The sequence below is a fragment of the Scyliorhinus torazame genome, chromosome 18 (assembly GCF_047496885.1).
Source record: "Scyliorhinus torazame isolate Kashiwa2021f chromosome 18, sScyTor2.1, whole genome shotgun sequence".
Taxonomy (NCBI): Eukaryota; Metazoa; Chordata; class Chondrichthyes; order Carcharhiniformes; family Scyliorhinidae; genus Scyliorhinus; species Scyliorhinus torazame.
The window spans coordinates 36536906-36552149 of NC_092724.1; the positions used below are offsets into that span (position 1 = coordinate 36536906).

Here is a 15244-nt window from a genome sequence, read left to right on the forward strand (position 1 = left end):
CAATCGCGGCAATTGGGTACTTCTTCCCACGATCGGGAACGCCGCGACCGATGGCCCACGATCCACCCGCGGGTCACGACCCTGACTTTGAAAATGATTGGGTTAGAAAGCAATTTCAGTACAACACTTCTAGCGGGGATCTGGAACTTTAATGAGATCAAGTTGCTGTGTACTTCCTTACCCAATCAGATTGAAGAATTCCTATTGCTGCATGCAGAACCTGAAACCTGGTAAACTAGAACATTCAATTCAATGACAAATCATGTGCAGAAATCAAAATAGAGAGGGAGAAGAAAGATAAAATGAAGTGAGTGTTTTTCCTCATGCTTCAACCATAATATAAATTCTGAATGAATGTAATTCCAAACTTGTAAAAGTCAGTTTGTTAGTCTCAGATTGGATATTTTGCAGGAATTAAGACTTAACATGACATTAAAAGTCCATTATAACCAGGATGAATAAGTGAATTGGGTGGGTACCACAATGTCATGGGTTCCATATTTGAGCGTAAGGTATCTGATAAATTTCCAGTGTAGTGAAGCTTCTGGAGGAGTAGGGCAACTCCAAGAGAAATTTCCTGATCTCTGTGTTGAACTGCACATGTACAATCGCCAGAGGTTGGTGTCCAATCTACTCTTTAATAATAGTAATTCTGATAGCCTCACCATTCCATTTTTATTCTTTCATGGGATATGAGCATTGCTGCCAATGCTTGTATTTGTTATATAACCCTAATTTTCCTTGAGAAGGTGGTGGTGATCCATCATCTTGAACTGCTACTGTCTATGTGGGGTGGGCACCCACACTGCTCTTAGGAAGGGAGTTCCAGGATTTTGGTCCAGTCACAGTGACGGAACGGCGGGCGATGTGGTTCCAAGTTGGGATGGTGCGTAAGTTGGAGAGGAACTTGCAGACGTGGTATCGACATGCGTCTGCTGCCTTTCTCCTTGGTGGTGGAAGTCATGGATTTGGAAGGTTAGGCTCAGGGTTGGTGAGTTGAGTCATTTTATAGATCTTTTAAAAATTATTTCACGAGATGCTAAGCTAGCATTTATTGCCCATCCCTAATTCCCCTTGAGAAGGTGGTACACACTGCAGCCACAATGGGTCAGTGATGGAGGGAGTGAATGTTTAAGGTACTGGATGGCGTCCCAATTAGGTTCATTGCATTGTCCTGGTTAGTGTTGAGCTTCTTAGATGATGTTGGAGCTGCACTTGTCCAGGCAAGAGGGGCAAAAACTTGGGCTAATGTCTAATTCCAGCTATCAGTTCAATCACCCTATCCTCTCCAGTGCTTAGTTATCATTTGTACACTATTCTCACCAGAACCAAACACATTTTTCCAAGTGGGACAGAATCAGTACACTACAAACACAGAATTACTTCCTGAGATTGTGCTCCGTTTCTCTGACTATACAGCCCAAGATCCTATTGACCCTTTATCCTGCTTTTGTACTCCTTTTCTGATTATTTGTGTGATAGTCGCCAGTACAGCCAAGTTCCTCATCTTTGTTATTGCCTGCAGACTAATACTTTTCATCTTGTATTGTCACTGTTTCTTATCCTTTTCCAATCTCATGGCTTTACTTTTTCCCAAGTTAAATGAGATCTGCCGCAGATCAGCCCAAATCCAAAATTTGTGCTGATTCTTCTACATTTGATCAGCACCTTCCTTGCATCTTGCTGTCATTTCCAGTTCAATATTAGTGAGAAACTGGATATTGTTTTGTCCCCACATTCCAATCATTTACGTACATATCTAAGCTGCAAAAAAAACCAGCAATGATACCTGACCTCAGTCATTTCTCCCTTCCATATCAACACAGCGCTATGGACAACCACCCTTTGCTTGATCAAGGGAATAAGTGATCTTGATTTTGTAAACCAAGAGCCCAATGGGTTTATCATTAAAGTTGAAATCAGAGTGTGCATAGGAGGTTGGAAATTTGAGTTTTTGATTGTCACAATCGGAACTAGGATTCGTTCGGAGTAGAGGCATCAAAAGTAGGTTCAAGTCAATTATTGAGCAAAATGAGGGAAGCGGTAATGTCAATGTGAGCGATAGGCAGAGACAATAGAGCTGGAACTTCGAAAAATAGCCAATAAGGGTGTTAGTTGAGAGCTCTTTTCAAAGATAAAAGTGGCTGGAGACTGGCAAGGAAAGGCGTTTAGAGAAATAGATTTTAAAAATCAACAATAAAATAATAAGAGGAAATAGCTCAATTCTTCAATGCTTCAAAATTTGCAGGAATAACTGTTTCTGATCATGTCAGTATCTTCCTGTTCCACAATCCATGTGCGGAATGTGTAGGACAATTTGGTGGAAGCTATCACTGGCAAGTGCACATTCCAAAAATCAATAAATGATGGTGTTAAACCGTGTTTTCAAATTGTGTTAAACAGATTATGGGTCAAGGTGAGCTAATAATCCCTGTCCCTTGAGACACAGTCTGCAAAGACTACGGGAAAGGGGCCAGGTCCCCATCTCCACACCTGGAAGTTCTGTATGCCTCAAGTATATCCTTTGGCAGCAAAGAGGTCAGGGGAGGAAATTTCCAGGCTGAGAATTTCCACTTCTCTAGCCTTGATTCTGTTGGGTGGTTGGCACAGCAGGCTGAACCATGTATACTGGCTTCCAGATTGCAAGATGTGGAGTTCATTTCTGGCTTCAGACTGGCACCTTTGAAGATAATGGGCAGGTATTTGATGAAATCAACCTCATTGTAAAGGAAGTCATTTGGTCCTTCATGAAAAAAAACTATAAAACTGCTTTGCAACGGGGTGACCAGCAATTCTACCTGTGGCTGTCTTCTGTCAGAGGCCCAGGACATCTCCATGGTGGCAAAGGCATCCAGACATTATTAAACTCTGTGGCTTGGCCCGAGAATCGGGTCCAGAATGGAGATTTTAGTATTATGCCAATAGAGCGGTATCACAGATTTTCAATCTTCTTGCCCTTTATTCAAGTTGCTTAACCTATTTATTTATTTTTTTGCTGCAGGTATGACATCTGCATCTATAAGAACAAACCTTGTGGAACTCTAGGTACGTTATCACAACCTACATTCCGTATAATCGCACCTTTCGATCTACAATTTTGCTTTTTTTTTTCTCAAGGTAAGTAGGATTGTATTAGAATGTTACCCGAGCACCATAAAAAAACATCATAGAGAGCCTCTATGCATTAACAAGGAGACTCAACATAAGCTTTACTTGAACAGAGCTTTTTCAATTTGCTCTCCAACTATTCTTCAAATTATTTGGACTGAATGCAGCCAAATGAATTCTGGTAGAGACTAAAGAAGAACATTCTTTCAGTTGGACTTGCAAAATGTCACTGGTGCATCTTGCAATATTTATGCACACTGTATATATTCAGACTGCAGGATCTCCCTTCAGCTAACTGCTTGATAATTATGGCCAGAAACATCAACTAAAAATCCAAACCCAGGTCTTTAACGGAGCTCCGTGCCTTTGATCTTAATAGCATTAATAAATATTAATAACGTAAATCAGAAAGGATTTTTAAAAAATGTTTAATCATGTTATGGCAAAATCATTTGGTGCATACAAACCAGCTGGCTAAAATGTGTGTCTGGATGACACACACTGTTATTAATTTGCAAACTGGCCAGCAACCTTTGGCAAAGAATAGATTTCTTGTGAATTGTAAATCATCATGTTGCTGGCCGATTTGTATCACTGAGCCATTAGCTTCACAAGAACCGCATCTCAGACCTAATTACCTCACAACTCCACACTATTTGCCTGTTGAACTCGGCACAGAAAGTTACGTCTGGTAATTAGCAATGTAAGGCACAAAATTGCCAGCCTGACAGGCATGCATGATTTCTGTACGATTATGTGCACCTCCAGTGCTGCTCTCCTCTCCTCAGTGATGCTGCACACTGCAAGCAGCAGGAGGCACTGGCAGCGTTTTTTGCTGACCACATGGATACAGGCAGCCTGATTTTTCTTAAAGGCAGGCTGCCTCTTGAAGTGAAGGTGGAAAGTAAAAGAAAATTCTTGCAACTCAAGGCACATATGGATTCAGATTGATAGGTATACTGCCGGACACCTTAGTGATATAGACGGACAGGATGAGAGGTGGCATGGCTCCGTGAGGGACGAAAAGATCCTCAAGGACCACCGTCAGAAGGATTTGGGAGCAGGTGGGCAGGGAAGTCAATTCCCAGGGTCTGCACTAATGAACCAGGCAACTGCCACAAGAGGTTGAAAGGCTTCACGCAGGGGGTCAACATAACTTGGCTTGACCTCTCCTACTCACGACAACATGACCCTCTCACACTGCCCAATACACCACACTGGGAAAAGCTGGCAATATTGGCAGTCCCGAGATCGGGGCTCCGTTTTAAGGGCACCCTGATCTCACTGGCCGCAAGAACAACTGCCACATTTTGATTGATTGGCAGCACTAGATGGGTGAGGTTTTCGATGCTGGAGTTCTCAATCACAGGGAAGGCCCAATCGTGGCCACTTAACCACCTGCAAGGCACTTTCTTCCATTCGCCCTTCACCACAGAACTGACAGTGATTCCCTGCCAGATCTCCAATCACTGGGCAAGACCCTCATTAGCCGACTGAATCCCAGCTGACATATATAGGAACACTCACACCGCAGCTAAACTGAGGGAATTGTTCTACTTAACCTTGTGTACTTCCCAAGAATCCGTATCACCACATTAAACTGTTTACCAAGTCCACCTTATTTTAATGCTCCTGTCTATATTTTCCTCTTTTGCAAGCAACGAAGTTGCAGTCAGGACTATTACAAGTCAAATCAATCTTCATGCGATGTGGCAGCATCATCTTTCTTTCAAGATGAGCTTCCATATTCTGCTTGAACTGAATTGCTGATACCTGTGTTTGACTGTATTCTTATTCCTCTGAGCTAAATGAGCAATCCTGTTGCAGGCCTAGCTCCAGTGGGTGGCATGTGTGAACCAGAAAGAAGCTGCAGTATCAATGAAGACATAGGCCTGGCAACTGCATTTACAATCGCTCATGAAATTGGTCACAAGTAAGAGAAATTTACCATCATGGATAATACCTCATTTTTGTGAAACCGTAAAGCTAAAAAAACTACAATTAATTTTGAGCATCTTTTTATAACCGGTGACCAATAATACACCTGAGTTCGGGCAAGTTAGACTATGGGCGGGATTCTCTCCTAGCGAGCGGGGCGGGCCGTACCGGCGCCGAGGAGTGGCGTGAACCACTCTGGTGTCGGGCCGCCCAGAAGGTGTGGCTAGGCCGGCACCGGCGGGGTTGGCGCTGCGCTAGCTGGCGCCAAAGGGCTTGGTGCCGTGCCAACCGGCGACGAAGGGCCACCACCGGCTGGCGCAAATGGGTGCATGCGCGGGAGCGCCAGCGTGTGCTGGCGTCATCCCAGCGCATGTGCAGGGGGGTTCTTCTCCGCGCCGGCCATGGCATGGCAGACCGTTACACTGGCTGGCACGGAGGGAAAGAGTGCCCTCACGGCACAGGCCCGCCCGCGGATAGGTGGGCCCCGATCGTGGGCCAGTCTCCAGATCCCCCCGCACCCCCCCCCCCCCCCACCCACCCCCCCGAGGACTCCGCAGGCCACCCGCAGAGCCAGGTCCTGCCGATATGGACCTGGTGTAATATACGCCGGCGGAACCCGCCGAAAACGGGCAACCACTCGGCCCATCGCGGGCCGGAGAATCGCCGGGGAGCACGGCGCGATTCCCACCCCCACAGAAAAAACGGCGCCGGAGAATCATGTTCAAAGCCCAGCCAGGGGATATGCCTGTGTCCGGCCTGTATGTAGGCTATGCAAATGGAGCGGGGCAGGAAAATATAAGAAGCCTCATTAATGACTGAACTCTTGTACCTGCCAATCACTGTATGGGAGCTTCTCAATGAACATTTACGTCAACTTTTCCAATGCTTACTTTGTCGACCTCTTGTGCCTTGTTTTACTGGAAAAGCCCAAGGCAAAAACATTCTTTTGCACCATATCTGGCATGTGGCTGCTGGTGTCCTGCAGCAGATTGCATTAGCAAGGGATAAGGAATGGATTTGCATTTCTATAGTAATATCTATGATCTCGGGGCATCCCCAAAGGTTTTACAGCCAATGAAGTAGTGATGAAGTGTAGTCACAGTTGTAGTGTGACAGCCAATTTGCACACAGCAAGTCTCACAAGTGAGACACAAGACCAGGTAATCCTTTTAATTAGGTTGATTTTGAAAAACAAATATTGGCCAGAAGACTGAGAAGACCTCCTTGCTCATTTTTAAATAGTACCACTTGCTCTTTTCCTGAGAAGGCAGATAGAACCTTGGTTTAATGTCCCCTCTGACAGATCAGCACTCCCTCAGTACAGTACTGAAGTGACATCCCAAATTTGTTCATTCAAGTTACTGGCATGGGACTTGAGCCTATGAACTAATGACACTTAAGTCAAGTGTGCGTATATCAACAAGCTGAGGTTAATATCCCTCGAGTGAGCCAAGGTTAATACCGCTCATGTGTGTATATACCTACAAGCCCAGGTTAATACCCCTCAAGCTACCTCCCTATCGAAGCAATAAATGGGAAGATAAGTCCTGTGGAACTGATATTTTAAACATCAAGGGAATGCCATTTTCCTGCTTTCCAAACATACGCCTGCTACATTCTTCTCTTCCTCGATGTAGAAGATGTAGAACAGTGTACCAGAGGGACTCCCATCTTCCTAAAAGAGATGCTACCATCCAAGGAGTCTCCTTTAAAACAGTTCAACCCACAATGCCTCCCCATTGCAATAGGAAATTTGACAATTTTATTTCTGTAGCCAAAAGCGGTTTATTTATGTCTTGCCATCTCTCTGCCTGCTCCCTTAAGCTTGTCAGCAATTTGAATGCAGGCCAAGAAAATGCAGCGCCGGTTCAAATGAGAAATTGCAACCTTCAAAAGTGGAGGAATCCAATTGAAATACTTTTTTGCCTTTCTGGTGGCACGATACTAAGGCTTGTGTCTGCCTCATGAGTGGGGGTTCAGGTGAAGCTGAGCTAAACTAGAAACCCAGTGTATGAGATCTCTACCCCATCTTCTGTATTGGTCCCAAGAAACATGCTGCGGAAAAAAAAAATTAAAGATACTAAAATAACTGTAATGGAAATTGTCTTGTTTTAATCGACTTTACTGTCTTTTAGCTTTGGTATGAATCATGATGGAGTTGGAAACTCCTGTGGTCCGAGAGGTCAGGAAACAGCAAAGCTGATGGCTGCTCACATCACCGTGAAAACCAATCCTTTTATCTGGTCAACATGCAGCAGGGATTACATCACCAGCTTTTTGGAGTAAGGACTCAGAAAATGTGATCAAAGATGAAAACAGAAAGTGGCCAAGTGTCTTTCACAGTCCCTGCGGCGTCCAAGTTTTAGACAAAGCAGCTGATAATGTTGTAATCGACTGTTGCATTATTAAATAGTGCTTTGGTCTTGTTTTCTCTGATGTAATATTTAAATTTAATAGCTGTAAAACAGTTTCCTGGCTACAAACATCTAGATTGAGAGATAGGCTGGTGGGTGGAGCTGGGCCTCAGCAGCTAAGGAACTGGGGTGGGGGGAATGTTGGAAAAGAGGAGGATAGCGGAGTTAAATTCTGGTGGGGTGGGTTCAATCACCGATATGAAACAAGTTTTCTGGGTTGTCCAAGAGGGTGCCCACCAGCAGTATTAGAAAAGTACTTAATCCGAAGTATTAAAGTACTTAACACCGAGAGAGAAAAAAACACTTGTAAACGAGATTAACGCACTGATAGGGGAAGAACTTTTGGGCAATTGGCTTTACCAAGGTGCTATAGCACTTGAAACATTTTATTAATTTAACAGTTGTTCGTTTAACATGAGCAGGTATCATCGATAAAGGTAGAAAAGGAATTTTGCACGGAGGATTTTATTTTCTCAACTGTTTTATTCTTTGATCAGTTCTTTATGTCGGTTTCCCTGCCACCACATAATTTTAGAAAGTAACAAATTTGTTTTTCTTCTGTAATAAAAATTCTTTTTTTTTTGCCAGTTCAGGACATGGTAGATGTCTCATCAATGCACCCCCAAAACAGGAGTTCTTTTACCCGACCGTGGCCCCAGGTCAGGTGTACGATGCGGATGAACAGTGCCGTTTCCAATATGGAGTCAAATCACGCCAGTGTAAATATGGGGTAGAGAGTCTTCCTGCTTTATTTCTTTGAGAAATATTGAGACTTTTTGAATGGGATGGAGTTCTGACCTCTTATAACAGAAAGTGCCAGAGATTTGTTTAAAATTCTTACCTCTGTGTTTACTTCTTAAATCTGCCATCTTAAACTTGTCTGTCAGGAATCTGTTTAATATGAAACTGCTATGTTTATGATTTAAATTCAGCAGAAAACAGACTTAGATTGCCTAAATTAATTTCCCTTTAAACATCTGTGAGAAAATAATTCAACCTCAAGGTAACTATACAGTTGTTTTAACGTATAACTAGCTGCAAATGTAAAGTGCTTTAAGTGTATTATAATACTGTACAAGGAAAACTGCGTTTCAGGTATGAGGCAGATTTAATGCTCCCTGAGGCACATTTAGTGGCAGTGGTGCATTTATTTAGATGGAAGGATAGAGGGTGGGAACCCCGCCGCCTTTCACTTCTGCCCCAATTAATGCGGGACACAAAGGCTCTTAGATGGTGTTCCTGCCCTGCCACCGACTGAGGCCATGAAGGGGGCAGTTAATGCCCACCTAAGAATCTCATCCTCCTGCCACTTGCATTCAACCAGCGGTAGGTGGGAGAATCGACACATGGAGAGGGCAACAAGTAAACCCTGTCGGAGAAGTTTCTTATTCTATGCTCAGTGCCTGACTGAGGAACCTGTATTGGGCAGTCGGTGGATTGTGAGGGGGGGGAGTGGTGGTAGCCAACCGCTTTCCGAAATTCTTTCTTCTGATCCACTCCCACCTCCACCGCTATAACCTGCTCCCCGTGACCCCATTCCACCCTCGCTCACTTGTGATCTGGATCCCTCAGTGATCCTAGGCCTCGCCTTGGGTGCTTTACCAGCTGCAGTTGCTTCCAGTGGCGCTGCCGGCAGATGATTGTCATCTGCTTTCGCCGGGTGGGGGTTCCACCCCCGGGATCCTGAACCCCAGGGAACATCTGACACTGACCAGTTAAGTGCCAGCTGTACACACATTCTGTTAGGCCTTCTCCAATGGAAGTGACGTGAGACTACCACCGTTTCTCCATGTAGTACCCTCAATAACGACACGAGAGTGTGGAATGGTAATGAAGGCTTTAATAAGCAGAGAACTAGCCAGCTACAGAGATGTGTGCTTACTGAGCGTCACCTTATATAAGGCTCCCTGGTGGGCGGAGCCTGAGGCGGAGTCCCCCAGGGTTCCAAACCCGGTCTTAAAGGGGCATCACCTACATGGTGTTAAGGGTACAGTAACCATTCATCACATTCACCCCCTGTTTTAAAAAAACGCAAAGTCTGTCGGGGGTGAAGTGGAATTACATGTCTATTCTTTTCGGCGGCCTGATCGTCCTCGTTGACCTTCACAGCTCAGGCGGTGGTGCGGCAGGCACGGACGTCTTTGGTGAGGGTACATCTGGAAGCACGGTGGTCGGAGCTTTCGTCTGGGTCGTGGTAGGGGGTCGGGAGGCAGGGGGAATAGCTGGGGGAATAGCTGGGGCTGGGGTTAGCGGTGCCTGCGCCGGCGGGGAATGTGGAGGGGGGGTGTTGGGGGGGGCGCGGTCGGTGCCTACCGATGGAGTGGGGGTCCAGGGGGGGGCATCAGTGGGGGAACCAGAGGATGCCAGGTCCCATAGGGAAACTGCGAGGGGGGGGCATCAGTGGGGGAACCAGCGGGTGCCAGATCCCGGAGGGAAACCGTGTCTTGCCTGCCATTGGGGTGCGCGACGTAGGCGTATCGGGGGTTTGCATGTAGCAGTTGGACCCTCTCGACCAGGGGGTCCGTTTTATGGCTCTTCGCGGGTCTCCGGAGAAGAACAGGTCCCGGAGTCGTCAGCCAAGGTGGAAGCGAGACCCCAGAGGTGGACTTCCTGGGGAAGACAAACAAGGGGTTGTGAGGGGTCTCATTCGTGGCCATGCAGAGGAGCGACCTAATGGAGTAGAGGGCATCGGGTTGCACCTCCTGCCAGTGGGAGACTTCTCGACCGTAGGGCCAGAAGGACAGCCTTCCAAACTGTTGCGTTCTCCCTCTCCACCTGCCCGTTTCCCCACGGGTTATAACTGGTTGTTCTGCTCGAGGCGATGCCCTTGCTGAGCAGATACTGACGCAGCTCATCGCTCATGAATGATGTACCCCGGTCGCTGTGGATATAAGCGGGGAAACCAAACAGGGCGAAGATGCTGTGCAGTGCCTTTATCACGGTGGCCGAGGTCATGTCGGGACAGGGAACGGCGAATGGGAAACGAGAGAACTCGTCGATGATGGTTAGGAAGTAGATATTGCGGTTGGTGGACGGGAGGAGACCTTTGAAGTCCACGCTTAGTCGCTCAAAGGGCCCCGAGGCCTTTACAAGGCGAGCCTTGTCTGGCCGGTAGAAGTGCGGTTTGCACTTCGCGCAGATCTGGCAAGCCCTGGTCATGGCCTTGACTTCCTTGGTGGAGTAAGGTAGGTTGCGGGACTTGATAAAGTGGGCGAGCCGGGTAACCGCCGGGTGACAGAGGTCATTGTGGATGGCCCGCAGGCGATCCTCCTGCGCGTTGGCGCACGTGCCGCGGGACAGGGCATCTGGGGGCTCATTGAGCTCCCCTGGACAATACTTAATATCGTACACGTAGGTGGAGAGTTCGATCCTCCACCTCAAGATTTTATCGTTTTTAATTTTGCTCCGTTGTGCGTTATCAAACATGAAGGCTACCGACCGTTGGTCGGTAATGAGGGTGAATCTCCTACCGGCTAGGTAGTGCCTCCAGTGCCGCACAGCCTCCACAATGGCTTGTGCCTCCTTTTCGACTTCAGAGTGCCGAATCTCGGAGGCGGTGAGGGTCTGGGAGAAGAATGCTACTGGCCTGCCTGCCTGGTTGAGGGTAGCAGCCAGGGAGATGTCTGACGTATCGCTCTCTACCTGGAAAGGGATGGTTTCGTCCACCGCGTCCATAGAGACTTGGATGACGTCGGCCTTGATGCGACTGAAGGCCGACCGGGCCTCAGCCGTCAGGGGAAATGTCGTGGTCTTTATGAGTAGGCGGGCTTTGTCCGCATATCTGGGGACCCACTGGGCGTAATAGGAGAAAAGCCCCAAGCACCATTTGAGAGCCTTGAGGCTACGGGGGAGGAGGAGTTCCTTAGGACCCTGTTTTCCACGACGTAGCCGAGGATGGCTAGTTGAATTGTGTGGAAAACGCATTTTTCCTTCTTGTAGGTCAGGTTGAGAGCCCGGGCGGTCTGGAGGGACCTTTCAAGGTTCACGTCATGGTCCTGCTGATCATGGCCGCAGGTGGTAACATTGTCCAAGTACGGGTAAGTAGCCTGCAGGCCGTACTGGTCCACCATTTGGTCCATCGCCCTCTGGAAGATGGAGACCCCATTTGTGACGCCGAAGTGGACCCTGAGGAAGTGAAAAAGCCGGCCGGCTGCTTCGAAAGCAGTATAGAGGCAGTCTTTCGGTCGGATAGGGAGCTGGTGGTAGGCGGATTTTAGGTCGACAGTGGAGAATACACGGTATTGAGCGATCCGATTGACCATCTCTGCAATGCAGGGAAGGGGGTACGCATCGAGCTGCGTGAAGCGGTTTATGGTCTGGCTGTAGTCCACGACCATCCGTTTCTTTTCCCCGGACCGTAGTACCACCAGTTGTGCTCCCCAAGGGCTGTTGCTAGCCTCGATGACCCCCTCTTCCAGAAAACACTGGACCTCTGACTTGATAAAAGTCATATCTTGGGCACTGTACCGCCGGCTCCTGGTGGCGACGGGCTTACAGTCGGGGGTGAGGTTCGCGAATAGGGAGGAGGGTGCAACATTCAGTGTTGCAAGGCTACATACCGTGGGGGGGGGTCAAGGGTCCATCGAACTTCAGGGTCAGGCTTCGGCGGCTGCATTGGAAATCCAGACCGAGCAGCAGGGGGGCGCAGAGGTGAGGGAGGATACAGAGCTTGAAACTAGCATATTCGGCGCCCTGGATCGCGAGATTCGCAATACAATACCCCTTGATTTGGACCGAGTGGGACCCGGAGGCGAGGGCTATGGTTTGGGAAGCGGGATAGGTGTGCAAGGAGCAGTGCCTTACCGTTTCTGGGTGGACAAAGCTCTCCGTGCTCCCGGAGTCGAATAGGCAGCAAGTGTCCCGCCCATTGATCTGGACCTGCATCATGGAGGTCCGCAGGTGCTTTGGCCACGATTGGTCGAGGGTGTTCGCTCCCAGTTGCGGGTATTCCGAGTCCTCAGCCGAGACGGTTCACAAAATGGCCGCCGCCGTTGGTCGGGTCTAGAAGATGGCCGCTGCCAAGATGGCTGCCCCATGACTCGCACGAGGCCGATAACACATCAGAAAGGGGCGTGTCTGGCCGGTGCGCAGCTGCGTTGTGGGGCCTGCGGGTCTGTGAGCTCGATTTTCGGGCCTGGTGAGTTTTTTGTTTCTGGGCCTTGGGCCTAACCAGGCAGACCCTCGCGAAGTGCCCCTTCTTTCCGCAGTCGCTGCAGATGGTGGAGCGGGCTGGGCAGCATTGACGTGGATGCTGGCCCTGCCCACAGAAATAGCACGGTGTGCCTCCGGTCTGGGCGGGTCGCTGCGCGGCACAGGCCGTAGCGTGGCCGAGTTTGGAGAAGTCCGAGGGGGGCTCGCAGGGTCCACGAGGTACATGCATAGGTTGTAGCAGGCTACTTCCAGTGAGGTGGCGAGCGTTACCGTGTCCTGAAGGTCTTTCGAGGAGTCGCTGCCTGATATAGGTCGAACGGATGTCGGACATGAAGGCGTCTCAGATGTGCAGGTTCACGTGGACTTCCCCCGTCACATCCTGATGGTTGCAGTTCCTGGCGAGCGCGGTGAGCTTTTCCACGTACTCGTCCAGCGTTTCCCCTGAGATTTGCCGGCAGGTAGAGAGCAGGTGCCGTGCATGTGTCTCATTTTTGGGTTTGACGAAACGCTTTTGCAGGATCTCGATCGCCTCGTCGTAAGTGGTCGTCTTCTCGATCATGGCAGAGATTCTATGGCTCACCCGGGCGTGGAGTAGGCGCAGCTTGCGAGGCCCTAGGACGGGAGTTTCCGAGGATTCCAGGTAGGCCTCGAAGCAGCGGAGCCAGTACTTAAACATTTCTTTGGCCTCCGGTGTCCGTGCTTCCAGGTTGAGATTTTCTGGCTTGAGACCGGCGTCCATCCTAACGTAGTCTACTTATTAAATTGTAGTACCCTCAATAACCACACGAGAGTGTGGAATGGTAAATGAAGGCTTTAATAAGCAGAGAACTAGCCAGCTACAGAGACGTGTGCTTACTGAGTGCTGCCTACAGGGCATCACCTTATATATGGCTCCCTGGTGGGCGGAGCCAGAGGCGGAGTCCCCCAGGGTTCCAAACCCGGTCTTAAAGGGGGCATCACCTACATGGTGTTAAGGGTACAGTAACCATTCATCACACTCCAACTGGTGAGCGTGACCCTCATCGCCAAGGTTAAGTTCTGCCCAAGCTGTGCGGAAAGGGTGGGCCTCTATTGGCTCATAAAGGAATTCCTTGTACAATGCAGTAAACATGGGAAAGTGGTGCGCAAAGGCTTCAGGCTTCAATTTGAACGTTACTCTTCTGGAGCTCTGGACCAGTGTAGAAATCTCCATGTTACTTTACAATCCATTTGGTGGGCTGAATTTGACGTGCAGGCTAAGTCTGTATTAATGATAGATGTTGGTGATGCAGGGAACAGCAATTCTAGGCTGGGAAAGTTTCCAGTGCATAAAAAAAAGGTGAGCAAGACTATAAAGAAAGAGTAGGATTAAAAAGTAGGGAAGTCATACAAAACCTGTGTTGAGCTTTGGCTAGACTACACTTAGAATACTGCAGGCAGTTTTGATTGCCATATTAGTAAAAAGATGTAGAGGCACTGAAGAGGGTGCAGAGAAGTTTCACAAATATGTTGCCCGAAATGCGAGGGTACAGATATCAGGAAAGAGTGATTGGGCTAGGTCACTTTTCCCTGGAAAAATGCCAAGGGGGTGGCCTGATAGAGGTGACACAATAAAATAATGGAAGGTTTTGAGTGTACATGTGGAGAAAGAATGGGTGGAATCTAGTGAAGCTCCATGCAGTTCCCTGGGTAATGAGGTGGTGGGAGGTGAAATATCAGCTTCCCGATAGTGGGATGAAAGTTGGGAAGTAAGCTGGCAGCGGATTAAAGGTCGATCGTGGTTCCTGATGGCAAGTTTTCGTGCATTTGCATGTCATGCATACTCATTAAACACATGGTCAGCAGATTAAGGTGCATTTAAGGTGGCAGAAAACAATAATCATGTGCCTTCAGATTTACAGCTGGTTGAAGGTGGCATGCAGCGGGTGAAGTAGGCTCCCTGGTGGACTCGGAGCGTGTAGCAGCTGCTTTTCTAATAAGGGAAACTTTGTTAAACCAAGGGAGAGGAGGCTAAGCTGTCGTATTGAGCTCAGGTGGCGGCTGTCCATGGAGGTCAGGGCTTGGCTTCCAAGGGAGGGAGGGTGGCAGCTTCTCCAGTGTGGCAGGTGAAGAAATGGGGAGCAGCAGTTCCAGTTCAAAGTCCTCCTTCTCAGATAGGCAAAGTTCACTTGCAGGGAGTGGATTCCTGTTCAGGTATTGTTTAAATATGGCACCCAGCCCTTTGACCACACCCCCATGGGTAACGACGGGGCCAGCGGCTTCCTGCCCACTCCTGCCACACAATTGGCCTTGTCCTTTTATCGTGCATGGCTGGCTGCCATGTGATCGCACAATGCCGACTGTGCCGCAGCTGAGCAGAAGTCCCGCTCACTTCCAGTCCTGCCGTCACGTCCCTTGCCACTGCAACAAGACCGATGTTTCCACTTGTGGGGGGAAGAGCACAACTTGAGGCTATATCGGTAAAAGACAGTCACCCAGAAACCCAATAGAGAACGCAGAAGAAACATTTTTACCTGAAGAATGGTGAGAATGTGCTTGTGCAGTGGTTGAAGCAAATAACGTAGATGTGTTTAAGGGGAGTCCAATCGAGGGAGTAGGGAATTGAGGATTACACTGTTAGATGATGAAAAAAGGGAAGAGGTTTGAGTGGAGTA

At 48.4% G+C, this 15244-nt stretch overlaps 1 protein-coding gene across 1 annotated transcript in view; it reads left to right on the forward strand.

Annotated features, from left to right (window-relative positions):
* LOC140395118 (A disintegrin and metalloproteinase with thrombospondin motifs 6-like) overlaps nucleotides 1-15244 on the forward strand; it is a 168712-nt gene that overhangs the window by 83099 nt on the left and 70369 nt on the right. The window contains exons 8-11 of the mRNA XM_072482567.1: nucleotides 3002-3045; nucleotides 4936-5041; nucleotides 7182-7328; nucleotides 8049-8190. Coding sequence (XP_072338668.1) covers nucleotides 3002-3045; nucleotides 4936-5041; nucleotides 7182-7328; nucleotides 8049-8190 — 439 coding nt within the window. The remainder of the gene's footprint in view (nucleotides 1-3001; nucleotides 3046-4935; nucleotides 5042-7181; nucleotides 7329-8048; nucleotides 8191-15244) is intronic.